Source organism: Bos taurus, chromosome 8, assembly GCF_002263795.3.
Source record: "Bos taurus isolate L1 Dominette 01449 registration number 42190680 breed Hereford chromosome 8, ARS-UCD2.0, whole genome shotgun sequence".
Classification (NCBI taxonomy): domain Eukaryota; kingdom Metazoa; phylum Chordata; class Mammalia; order Artiodactyla; family Bovidae; genus Bos; species Bos taurus.
Window position 1 is genome coordinate 61,165,430 of NC_037335.1, and position 13,458 is coordinate 61,178,887.

The 13,458-nt window shown below is 53.1% G+C and overlaps 1 protein-coding gene across 3 annotated transcripts in view; it reads right to left on the reverse strand.

Annotated features, from left to right (window-relative positions):
* PAX5 (paired box 5) overlaps positions 1-12,793 on the reverse strand; it is a 182,106-nt gene extending 169,313 nt beyond the window's left edge. The window contains exon 1 of one of the 3 annotated variants that reach the window (XM_005210162.5): positions 12,391-12,793. In XM_005210162.5, coding sequence (XP_005210219.1) covers positions 12,391-12,436 — 46 coding nt within the window. In that variant the 5' untranslated portion in view covers positions 12,437-12,793. Of the gene's footprint in view, positions 1-4,442; positions 6,568-12,390 lie in introns of those variants that run through there. The other 2 variants (XM_059889473.1, XM_059889475.1) reach the window with 2 other exon arrangements.
* Between the last annotated feature and the right edge of the window lie 665 nt (positions 12,794-13,458).

A 13,458-nucleotide genomic window follows, 5' to 3' on the forward strand; every position in this document is an offset into this window, starting at 1 on the left:
GCCACCTCATCTCAGCTATTCCCCACTGAACTACTATCCAGGTTCATGAACAATATCTGAAATAGAGGACAAAACTACCCATAACATAACCTATTTCCTAAAAACTGCCAAAGCAATTCACTGAATTTTCCCATGAGAGTCCAAATTGAACATTTCCCCAAATTTTCAAACTCAGGCTGATTTCATGGGGGGGAAAATTTTTTTATAGATAACAGTACTTGATTCGAGTTCTAAGCTGAATTTCTCTCTGATTTTCAAAATGAGCTTTAATCAGTTTAGATTGTTCTAAAACACTCCAGACATCAGAAAAAGGAAAACCATCCTGAACAGAATTTTACAGTTAGGAACACAACTGCATAGTTCACCTAAAACAGAAAGACTACAGCCACCCTTGGTCAAGGGTCTTAAGAAAGCTTTGTTCTGGGGTTGGGAGCACCTAATAAAAAAGGGTTGTATGGATCTTTCAATAACAGGCTGGATTTAAGAAGCAAGTAAATTAAAAACTGAGAGGACAAAAAGAAAGCTAAAAGCACCTAGCACACTTTTGAGACAATCTATTAGTCCAGGCACCGGGGGCATCTGCAATGGCTTGTTCCCTATACTACTGGCAATTTAAATTTTCTGCCCAAAACATGGTAGCAATCTTTGGAGGATTTAAATTCCGAAAACAGTCCTGCAGGACATTTGTGATCTTTGGAGACCATTTGTATTATGGGGAAAAACCCAAGGATGAGACAGTCTAGGTGATAGCAAGTCCCCACACCCTCTAGTTTTAACCACAAAGGTCAGGCTACAAATGCTCTTGTAGATTCTGATCCTTGTATCCACAGCCGACACCAGACCCAGGATAACCTGGAGACCCCCTGCATCCCTCAACTTCCTGGAAAGGCTCCCAAAAACTCTAGGCCCTCTCTGCCTCTGAGAGAACATGTCAAGGGGGGTGGGTTGGTAAATTAAAAGTGTCATCTGAGTAGGCAATGTCTCTCATTTACTCCAAGATTGGAAAGAAGCAAAATCAGAAACCCGAGAGAAGGGAGGCAAGAGGATGGAGAAAGAAACCAGAAAAAGTGGTGTGAGGGCAAGTGTACAAAGATCAGAGACTCGATGAGATGAGACAGGAAGGAGAGTGCCTGGAAGGGAAGCTCAGGTTAGGAGAAGGAGAAAAAGGGATGGATTGGCTGGAATGGGGCAAAGAGGGGGTGGGGGGAAGGTGAATGTAGTGTATACAGTGGGAGGCAAGATGAGAGAAGAGAAAAATGGAGGAAGCCCAACAAGGGGGTATTTGGAAGAAAAAGGGACATCTGTGGAGGGGGGACCTTTGTTTTCTGGGACCCCAGCTCCCACCCTGCACTTCCTCAGAGAAGCCAAGTCCCAGTCTCTACTTCCAACACACTGGAGTACAGTGAGGGTTCATCACATGGGAGGTGCTGGGGGGAGACACAGACTCAGCTACACTTTTCAGGACCAAGTAGAATTTTCAGAGAGACACTGACACAGAGACAGATGCAATAAATCAAGGCAAAGACCAAGAAACTGACACGCAGATACATGAGAATCACAGCCCCGCCCCCACAGGGCACATAGAGCAGGGTTTGGAGGAGGGGAGGGCGGGGGGAAGGGATGAATACCAGATGCCCTTGGGACTTTTGTGGCTCTGGTCTGGAAGGGGCTGGCCTCCACAGATGCTCCTCAGGCCTTGATAAGAACATGCTACCCACCAGGGTCCCCCCTGTCCACACCCACAATGACCATGTCTGGGCATAGGGTCTTGGGGAAAGGGTCTGTGCTGACTCAATGGTAGATTGAACTCCAGGATCCACAGGGTCATTGAAATTCCTCCTATTAATATCAGAGAAGATAATTAAGGGGACACACAAACATGCAAACAGGAACACAGGAAAGGGCAGGAATGAAATCTTACTGGACTCTCGAACTGATAGGTGCTGGCACACATGGACAGTAGGGCCATGGATACAGACATAGTTAAATTAGACAGACAGTGCCTTGCAATTATGTGTAGCCATCCAGGTGGCCACTGCCTACTCTCTGGAATCTGAGTCCCTCTCTTCCCCTTTCGTGAATCCTCAAAAGACTGCCTCCAGCACTGTCCCTGGGAATTTCCTGTCAGTCCTTTTGTCTCTCTGACCTCAGTATCGTTCTCTGTAAAATGGATGTAGCTGAAAGTTTAGAAGACAGTTGGTTAGGAGACTGGCTATAAAAGTGCTTTGTAACTGGTAACCATAGCTGGGGGTGGGGACAAAAAAACTCAGAAGCCCACACCCTGGCAGTGCCTGCCCCTCCCCCTATACCAGCTATCCACGGAAGCCAGCCAGCTTCAGTGGGCGAGAGGGGAAAGGAGTTGGGGTGGTAAGAAACTGACCAGAGTCAGGAAGAAAGACAAGTAGGTCTGAGCCCCTACTTACCAGGCAACCTCTCAGGATCTACTACGCACCCCTCCACTCAAACTAAAAAAAAAACTGGGGCTCGAAAGTGGAGCCTATGTTATGGAAACAAATAGCTTTGGAAATCAGGATCAAGGGCACTTTCAGAGAAGACAGCTCTGGAAGCTATGCGGGCTGGGGCCCAGCCCCCACCGTGCTGCAGGGAAAATTGAAAATGGGAGGAGGGAGCACTTCCGAAGGAATGGGCAGATGAGAGCCCGGAGGAGGAGGGATAGAGAGGGGCATTAGTGGTTGGCTAACCCACACCTAGAAGAAGCTACCTTCTTCACCCCCATGCACGGCCTTGAGACCACCAGGTCTTGATGCCATCTGTCCGAACGCCTGGGCACAACCTCTGGGCAGCCAGGCTCTGTGCAGAAGGGAAGAGTAGATTCCCACAGGCAACGACAGAAGCGCAAGAGCAGCCCTCCCCATTTTGTCCTCAAATCGCTCCTTGACCGAGCTAAAGGCTTGGTCACATCTCAGAGTATTGACAGAAACTCCTTTGCTTTCCTGGCTCAGTCTGCGAGATCAGAGCTTCCCCAGAGCCCGGCTAAGTCTGTACAGGAGACGGCTGCTGGGGGCGCTGGGGTCACCACGGACTGGAAACCGTTTTGGCATAGGCCCCAAGCGGTGAGGAGTTATTTAGGCTGGGATCCTAGCTAGCGGCTTCTCTTCGAAAATCTCCCCACGGCTTTGGTGGATGACCTCGGACTCGGGAAATTGGACACAAAGAGAAACTGACTTGCCCGTAGCCAGTCCCCACAGCCTAGATCAGCATTTCCCTGCCTATCAGGCCATTCGGCCTCCGGGGCAGGAACGGACATCTTCACCGGGAAGCTCGCCTTCTCTCCAGCCGGGTCTCGGCTGCCTTTGTTAAAAAGGGGACCTAAGGCTAGGTAAGCAGGATCCGGCGCTGCCTGAAGGCTCCCGGCGCGGAAGCAACTCCCTGACCGGCGGCCCGTTGGGGCCGGAGCTGGGCACCCGGCTGAATGCTGCCGAAGCCTGGCGTCTTGCTCCCAGCTCCACAGCAGCTCTGAAGGAAAATACGATTCGTTCCACTTGGAACTTCCTCGAAATTTCCGAATCTAATCCGGCGTTAACTCACCGTGAGAGGAGCGCTCATCTCACAGGAGGCTGTGCTAATGGGTGAACTGCAGATCCCGACGGGTCAGGCAGCGGCTGGCCTCGCCTGCGCCCAAAATGACCCTTCCCGGTCTCCTACACACGCGGTGTCTTTCAGAAGACGAGGGCGCCTGAATGGTGACTAATTGGCTTCTTCTTCTATTTTGTTTTGTTTTGTTTTTTTGTTTTTAAGGGGAGAAGCCATCATGAGGCAAGCGTCCTGCACAGAAGGACTTGATAGTGTCTTTAAGGGTCTCTGCATGAACTGGCGGCTTCTAAGCAGAAGCTCAGCTCAGGGTCCGCTACTTCGTTGATTTTTCAAATCCCACTCCTCACCTCCAGAATGCCTTTGGAGCTCTGGACCTGGTGTTCTCGCTTAGCTCGCAACCTCTTCCTCCAGACATACAAGCCCAGAGGCACTGCTGGGGCCCCACTTTCCCTCCAAGCCCCAGTCTTGCTCAGCCCTATGGGTGAAAAAGGCGCCATCGGGTGTAGGGTGCGGGGCGCTGAGACTCAGAGTGACCTCTCCCTACAACTTCATGCCCTCCAACTGGCCCGGCCCAAAGCTCTCTCCAGGTCCGAGTCCCGATTCTCCCGGCACACTGCGATGTTGCTGCCTGAGCCCCGGAAAAGATGCAACTGGCTGCGTACACTACCGGTTGCTGGAGGCGGGATTCCCGGTGCCAGGTGCTCCTGGCCGGGTCGACCACGCGGTTTGCTCCACATCCCCTGCCTGGGAGCCTCGCACTTTACAAACTTGACAGCGCGGCCACAGAAGTCCTGGGTCCTCCCATCCTTAGTACCTGCCCCGCGGTCTGGAACCACCAACCCCATCCCGGCGGGAGAGTGAGAGAAGCGAGCTCGCCGCCTACTTACTATGCATGGATGCAAACGGGTCGTGCTTACAGTGTATTTCCATCGGGGCGCTCCAGACTGCAGGCCGGCCCACGCTGCCGCCTCCCGGCGCCAAGGGGCTGCCCAGCGAGGCTACGGAGCCGCGCCGCCAGGCCGGGAACTGTGCGAGCTGGGTTCAGAAAACACTGCTGGAGCTTCGGAGCCTCTCAGAACCGCTCTGCCGGAGATCGCCGAGAGCTGCGCCTAGAGGCGGGAAACGGCGCTAGTGCAGTCCGGCCCGGAGCTGTTCACCCAACTCCCGGTGGCTTCCCTCCCGGGCTGGCTCAGGCGGCGGCTCCGCACCCGGCCCGGGATAGCTACGGCTAAAGCACCCGCAGCTTCGGGGGCATAGTTCAGGGGCCCGCCTCCGGGACCGCCTGGAGCCCCCCCGCCCGGCCGCCGGTAGGAGCGGCTCTAAGGAGGCCTGTGGGACACACAGCCCTTGACTTCACTCGGGGCGCAGCGAGGCCCGCGGGCGGCCAGGCTGGTTCCGCGGCTTCGCTGCCTCTGGAGTCTCTTCTCGATCCCTCTGTCTTCACCGGATCCTTTCTCTCTCTGCTGCGTTGAGTCTCTGGGCTCGGACGTGCCGCTTCAGCTTCTCTCCTCTCGGCTCTCCGACGTCTCGGACGAAGTTGCAAAGAACTTCCTCTCTGGCGGCGCTGGGGTCCGGGCGGGTTCTGAAACGCTTACGCCACTGACGCTGGGGCCAAGACTCCGGAGTCCCCGGGAGCCTGCAGCCCTCACACCCTGGGACCCAACGCTTTCAAAGTTCCCGCGGGCCCGGCTGCTCCCTCATCGCCGGGACCACGAATGGGGACAACAGCAACAGTCTCGTCCTCGTCGGAGTATTTGTCTCGCACCCACCAACTCTTCGAGCTTCCGCCGCTTTCTCTCGGGGGTGGGGTGGGGGGGTGGTCTGGTTCGAACGTCTTTCAGTTGCCTCTTCCGGGACGGCCGCCGCGCCTACCCCAGGCGTAGAGCGAGGGACAGAGAAGAGACCGAGAGGTTCCCTAGACCAAAGCCGCCGGGACTGCCGGTGCTGAGACGCAGCCTCTGTCGGCTTTGACTGCCAGCGCTGCTGCCACCACCTCCGCCTTCGGCGCTAGCCCTCCGCCTGCTCCGCGCGCAGAGTGCGCCACCGCGCCGCCCCGGAGCCGCTTTCAGGACCCGCTGCGTGTGGACAGCGCCGCCCGGGGCTCAGCCTCCCTCCGGGCGGGGGCGGGGCGGGGGCTAATCTGCCAATCACGCTTCATCAAACCAATCAGAGCAGTGGCAGCCGGCTCTGACCCGAGACACCACCCCATTGGCTGAGCAACCGGCGGGCTCCGCCTGATTAGCGGATACCTGGGCAATGGGAGAGAATGGAGGGCGGGGCCCAGGCGGCGGCGCCACGTTCATTGACAAACGCGCGGGGCGAAGGCCTAGCGGAGTGCAAATTGGGGGAAGGGGACGGGGATCCACACAGCGCCAGGAGAGTCCCGCAGCAGATCCGGCGGGAGCCTGACCTCCCAGCCGCAGCACTGGGACCCTAAAATGCCCTGAGGGATTGAGGGCAGCCTAGGCGAGGATGGCGGGTGGGGAGCGTGGTTGGGGAAACAGTCTCCAGAAAACACGCGCGCGTGCACAAACACACACACACAACGGATGTTGGAGGAAAACAAGGAGCTCAGTAGAGATCTAACTTTCAATCTAAGCACCATCAGACTTGCAGTGGAAACGTAGCTTGTGCACATCTGCTCCGCTCTGACCTCGGTTTCCTCGTCTGTAAAATAAGAGAGTTGTCCTGCTGCTGCTGCTGCTGCTGCTGCTGCTGCTGCTAAGTCGCTTCAGTCGTGTCCGACTCTGTGCGACCCCATAGACGGCAGCCCACCAGGCTCCCCCGTCCCTGGGATTCTCCAGGCAAGAACACTGGAGTGGGTTGCCATTTCCCTCTCCTACCTAGTTTTTAATGAAGGCTCTCCTTCCAGTGGAAATATTTCATAATTTTATCAAGCGCCAACTAAGCTGACGCTGCTGCCTCATCGTCCACCCTCCTCCCCTGCTCTAACTGAAGAACTCTCAATTCTGAGCTAACCATACAGAGAGACATGAGGTTGGGGGAACATCTCACAATCCTTTAAAGTTAGTAACCAGGATGCTCTTTTGCGGGGGGTGGGGGGGTGTCCATCTGGGGCTTTGGACAACGTAGTCCAAGCACTGAGCCCCGAGTCTCTCTTTCCAGCCTCAGACAGGAGTTGCCAGATGCTTTGGGGGCTAATGATGCGCCCAGCTGAAGACTTCTGTCTGCACGGGCAAATCTGCCTCCGCAGCAAGACCTGAATAAACCCTATCCCGTCCAGTGCTAATGAGAGTCTCTGAAGCGGGTGGGTGGGCGAATAGGCGTATTCAGTCTGCGAGGGCCATGCAGAGGCGCGCTAAGCGTGTTATTACACTGTAGCTTTCAGTTGTCGAGAAAACCCGACTTTTCCTCTCCTGGGGAAGTGCTTGTCGTTTTTAAGACAAAAATGGGTGGATTTCTAGCAGACCTTTTTTGGTCCAGAAAGGCAAGGTTTTTGACCAGCAAGAATCAGTTTCCCAGGAGTGTGAGGCCCTGGGACCACAGGCAAAGGAACTGGACTTTGAAATGGAAGCATGTGATAGCCATTCTTCACCCAGGAGGCAACAGTTCTGTGTGTGCCTACGTTTGCTGGCACCCAGGACAGGAAGAGTAACTGAAGACTCCCCTTGCCCAGCAGCTCGTGGGAGTTGATCCAAGACCCACTATTTCAAATTCACAAGCAATGATCTTCTAATATTACACATAAATCCACCGAAACAAGGGCTCTGAGATGTCTGCTCTGGATCTGGACTTGTAAGGAAGACAGAGCACCAGTTGACCCTGGGAGGACTTCCAGGACATTCTTTATTTCAGTTACCCTTCTCTCTGCTGTTGCTGCTAAGTTGCTTCAGTTGTGTCCAACTCTGTGTGACCCCATAGACAGCAGCCCACCAGGCTCCCCCGTCCCTGGGATTCTCCAGGCAAGAACACTGGAGTGGGTTGCCATTTCTTTCTCCAATGCAGGAAAGTGAAAAGTGAAAGTGAAGTCACTCAGTCGTGTCTGACTCTTCACAACCCCATGGACTGCAGCCTACCAGGCTCCTCCGTTCATGGGATTTTCTAGGCAAGAGTACTGGAGTGGGGTGCCATCACCCTTCTCTCTACCTCTGTCCAATTTCTCACACTCAGAACCAGATCAGCCCTCAGAACCATCTTCTCTTCCTGTCCCAGATCCAGCTGCTCCTGAAGGGTAGATAAGTTTCCAGTAGTGACACCGTCCCCAACCCCTCCAGGGCACAGCTGCAGAAAACAGACCCAGGAAATCCTCTGGGAGCCCAGGAGGCTGCTGTAGGCACTGGGGTGGGGCAACATTATCTCTTCTTTGTCTGGAACCCAGCCTGTCCTGATCTTCCACCACACCCTCCTCGCCTAGGAGCTGGAAGATCAAAACTACACAGAGAAACCAGGATTGAGTTAGGGTTCCCGAGTTCACTCCACCCGGTGGCGCTTGATGGATCAAAAGTGGACTAAGAATTCGACACGGCAGTTCTGCCCGCCGCACCCCCCCACCACCCCCCAACCCCCCCCCCCCCACCAGAGAGGCGGGAGTATGGGAAAGCTCTGAGGGAAGCAGTCAGAGACACCTCCACTTCCAGCTCTGCTCTATTTCAGGCCTAGAAACTCAGATTCTAAAGTCTTACAGCTCAAAGGGCCGTGAGGCTATGTCTTCCCCATTTTATAGATATGAAACCTGAGGCCAAGACAAGAGGCTACTTGTCCAAGGTCACATAGCATGTCCAGGATAGAGGAAAGGCTGTGAACCAGAAACCTCTTTCTCAGAAGGGTTTCTCCAGAGCCACTCTTGGCATGTGGAGAGTTGTTTTTTGGGGGGGGCAGGGGGTGGTGGAGGAGGAGGGAACCCAGATAGGATATGTCAATACAAACCGGTTTTCCTTCTGATACCAGGCAGCTTGGACTGAACCTCCCCCCAAAGCACTGCCAGGGTTGAATAGAACCACATATTAATATATTACTCAAACAGGAATGGGTCAGATTTCCATTTTGCACAGAAGGCTTTTGGGCTTCTGGACGGTGTTGGGCAACCTAACCTGGGCCGCAAAAGCAGCCCACTTTCCACCTTGTGGTGCACAGCGGGGAGGGCGTGTACCTCCGGATAGGAGATTATTCACAGCCGCCTGAGTGGGCCAGCATCCCCTATCTTCTAACACCAAGAGGCACCATCAGATATCCTGGCCCCCTAACCCAGCCTTATAGTCCACCAAATGGTGGCCCAGAAAAGTTACTTGACTATCCTGGGATAACACAGCAATTCCAGCACCGCTCCTTAGTCCTGCCTCCAAAAGCTTTCCCAGCTCACAAGTCTGGGTCTAGGAGAGACAAGTTATCAGGGAGCTGGTCTCTAAGCTGCTGTGCTGAATGCGGTAGGGCGTTGCTGTATGCAACGGCCTTGTAGTTTCATTCCCCAGGCACGACTTAGGGCCAGGCCCTATACTAAGCGAAGGAGGCAGGAGATGGGGAAAGGAAAACTTCCAGAAAGAAATTTAATTTGTGTAAATCGAATTGCCTTTGAAAGTTTTGCTATTGAAAGAAAGCCCATTCAGAAAAATGTTTGAGAAACCACCTTCAGAGGAACATCCACCTCAGTCTCCATACACAAACCTGACTGTACCCGGAACACTCTTCCTCCCCGCCTCTCTTCTGCTTTCTCCTGGGCCACCCAGTTGTGCCTGTGGGTTGGGGCTGCTATAGCACTCACTGGGCCTAAGATCGACTCCTGCAGCCCAAGTCCAGCCCATCTCCCTGTTCCTATTTTGGGTAAAGCGAGGCCTACAGGGCTCATATTGGTTGCTCAATTCCAGAAAGCCAGAGATGCCTGAGCAATGCTATCCTAACTTGGTGGGTCCCTTCTAATCCTCATTTTAAAAGCATCAAAGAGAGAAAGCAACTGACCCTAAGTTACACAGCAAGTTGGTTCAGAGCCATTTCCTGCATGATTCCTTTCTCCTGGATCAGAGGTCTACTCTGCCTGGCCCAAGTCTGTTTGTAAGAATGGTTGAAGTGGGAGAAAAAGGGGAGAATTAAATCATATTTTTCAAAAACCGTGTAAAGTGCCTTTGTCAGGTTTTATCATTACCACCATACCTCAAAGGCCAAGAATTCTGGGACTACCTTTATTTATCCCAAAGGTGCTTCCTGCTCAGCTTCCTCATGTGTCTGAAAAGAATCCCTGAGATGAGATCTTTCAAGGTTCTGAAAGATGAAGATCCATGGGTAGAGGGTATTATCCCACCAGGCTCATTCCAGAGCTAGGGGAATTGATGCCAAGGTCCACGAATGCAGTGTTCAGCCTACCCTGCTCTCCCTGGTCTTGGGATTCTTTAACCCCCGCCTCAGCTAACTTGCCTAATTGTCATTTTTCTCCATGGGCAGGGGGTGGGGGGCACATGGGGCTCTATTGCCTTTTCAAGCAAGAATAAGAGGTTTAAGGGCGGAAGAATTATCTTCTAGTCCTACTCCTTCCATACTTCCTTCTGTGTGATCTCAAATAAGTCCCTGCCCCTTTCTGGACCTCAGTTTTCCCTTTTTTGGTACCACAAGGAAGAGGCTAGACAAGAATATGCCTAAGTGGCTCCTTGTTCAGGTAGGATCTCACCAGATCTTGGACTTAAGCTAGAAGACCAGATATGCCTTCCCCATCGTTCAGATGGGGAAAGTGAGGTTGAGTGAAGGCATGGAATACAGTTCTGAAGGACGTAAAGGGCCATCAAGCGACCCATAAAAAGCCTTGAAGTTGGGAGGAGGAGACACCCAAGCAAAAATCCCCAAACTAGACCTGGACGCCCCCAACCTGGGCAGTTTCTCAGCTATCTTTTATTCCCCACCCGTGCTGTGGGCCAGAGCAGACAGGTGCAAGTGTAGTGTTACCTGAGATATCATCCTTTCCCAGGCAGGGCCCTCATCCAACCGAAAGGTGAAGAGGGGCGTGGCTCCCCAGATTTTTAAACTGGCCAGGCCTGTGGTCCCCAGCCCCACCCAGGCCTGTCTTGAAGAGGAAGGAAATGCTTTATTGATTAAACGATTATTCAGGCGATTGAACTAATCAAAGAGCCCATCGACCGCCATGAATTACAGTCTTTGTAGACAGCTTGTCTAGAGAGGCAGCCAGGCCAGCCACACAGACCCTCTCGAGCATCCTCTCAGGCTTTTGACCCACTCCCAACACATGCACACCCCCCAGTCCCCAGTGCAGATGCTTCTGGAGTCTCACCTCCTAAGGGAGTAGTGGGGAGAGCTGGGGTGGAGCAAAGGGGGTTTCCAGGTTCCCTTTCCTGTGCCGTCACCCTGGGGAACCTTCTTCATTTCCCTGCCTCTTAGATTTCTGCCCTCACTTCTCTTCAGTCATGATTTTGGAAACACATATGAGCCTAGGGAATTGTTCTGGGTTTCCAGATACAAGTTCACCCCCCACCTCCCTCCTTTTTGACCCGTACTTAGGGAAGGTGGAGGTAGGGAATCGCAGAAGCACAGGGATATGGGGAATGGAGTTCTGTCAGGGCCAGAAGTGTGTTTGGATGGGGGTTTAGCACTTTTGGCCTAATGAGTGAAAGAGGCACCCGTACCTGGCTTTTACCTCAGGGCAGACAGGAGCTTCCTGCAGCCTGCCACCTCCTCTCCGACATAAACACCCACTGCTACCCACTGCCTGGAACTGTGGGAGGCACACCAGGCTCTGTGCTAGAAAGGCCTGCCTGTGCATATACAGGTTCAGAGCTGGGTGCCCCAGTTAGACACACAGGTCATACCTACTTTCACTCTTTTCCTGGCACCCACAAGATAAAACCTGAGCATGTGTGTGTGCATGCGGACATGCACACACACACCCCAGTGTCAGAGGCTCATCTAGGTAAGAGTTAAGGCAGGCTGGGGATCCCTAGAAAAGTCACAACTAGCTTATAGGTAGGCTGCCTCCTCTCATCTGCCAGGGTTGTGCCTGCAACAGAAGACCCTTTTGTATAAATGGTAGGCTCAATAGTACCTAAAGAGTGAAGCAGTGTACCCACACACTGAAGGGCTGCACACCTCTACTCCTGTTCTCGCAACAGAACGGAACCTGAGCCTGACTGATGGCAGGCTTAGTACAACAGACCCCCACAGGTCCCAGATCTGTCTTTGTGTCTAGAGGCAGGCACTTTTGTATACATTGGTATATGCCCAGTGAACAGCGGCTGACATCCAAAAATGGAGGGGTTAGTGTAACCATCTTATTCTCACTTCCAGAATCACTTGAATTGTGACAGGTGAACACAGACCCTCAAAGGAGTAGATGTACAGACACTCAGCAAAATTTTACACATATATAGCCACACATAGACATACATTTTGGATACTCAAAAGAACAGTACCCAGGAACAGCAACTCATAAACAAATACTAACAGATTCATGAATATAAATACACACACACACACACGCACATAGATTCTTCAACACACACACTTCCTCTACATACACATATATGTACATATGTACATATATATATATATATATATAAAGGGACACACAAATTGTCATTGTCACTCAGGCACATTCTGAGCCCCTATGTAAACACACAGACCCAAATTTTCAGACCCCCTGATATCCATCCACATGAAACTTCAGAAAGAGAGAAAAACACACGCAAACTCACAAGCACTTGAACTGAATCAGAAGTGTGTGAACAGACTGTTGAAGAGAAACGTGCCGCAGACAGACGCGCAGTCAAAATCCTTGCGAAAATGAGGCGCACCCCCTCCCCCAGGGCCGAAGTGTTTGAGGACCAGCGCCCCGCTGGGTCTCTTGAGTTAGCAAGCCTATAGCGCGTATCGCGGTCCTACCTGTCCTGCCGGTCCGAGGAGTCGGGTAATTTTTCTCTAAATCCATTTTGATTTTTCAGAACTTGATGTAATGGACAGGGAAAAAAAGTTTCCACTTTTTTGTGATTTTTTTTTTTTTTTTTTTTTGGTGTCAGGGGCCGCTCACAGGTCGGAATAATTCAAGCCTTCCGCTCCCCCGCCGAGCTGGGGTAGCTGATCACTGAGCTGAAACTAAACGTTTTAGGTGGAAAAAAAGCGTCCGAAGGCACCGTGAAATGATTAAGGAACTAAAGAGCTTCTCGCCATGTGAGATCATGTCCTGTTCTCGCCAACATCACAAGATGTCCCCAGACACGCCGCGCCCCCAGCGTGCAGCCCCGCACTGCAGGCCCCGAACTGGGAAAGGGTGTCCGTGTTCTTCGGCCCTGCCTGCTCAGCGGGCCAGACGGGGCGGGCCGGGTCGGGCCGGAGCAATGCAGGAGGCCGGGAGAGCAGCAGTACCGCCGCCGTGCCGCCCTGGACTTTTATAGGGGGTTGGTGGGGGAGGGAAGGAAGGCTTCAACAGAGCCGGGCGCTAGCCTGCACTCTAACGGCAAGAGGCCGACCATAGGCGAGTCGGGAGCCCTGGCCTCGCGGCCGCAACTTCTACAAATCTCTGAGTCTGGGTGTCGTGGCCCTCTGTTCGGTGCGCGAGGCCGGTGACCCCTTTAGGTGCAAACCCCGCCATGTAAGAGGGTTCAGGCCACGTTTTTGTTTTTTTAAGAAATTAGCCACCCTCCCAAGTAGGTGCAATTTGGAAAGGCTTTAGAGGCAAGCAGTGTTGCCAGGCAGAGAGAGGCGTCCCAGTTTCCTCAGAGTCACCCCTAGGGCGGCGCCCGCACCCCAGAGTTCTCAGCCACTTCATTCCCACCCAATCTGCAGCTGTAATACTATTGCTGAGTCTAGGGCAGAGCCAGAACCCCCAAAACACCCCAGTACACACCCTGTCCCATCCTGGACGGGAGCACAGACGGTAAGCTGTGAAATGTTGGAGATAAAATCCGGGCCTCCTCTTGGGAGAACCGGCGCTGAGCAGAACTAACTCAGGAG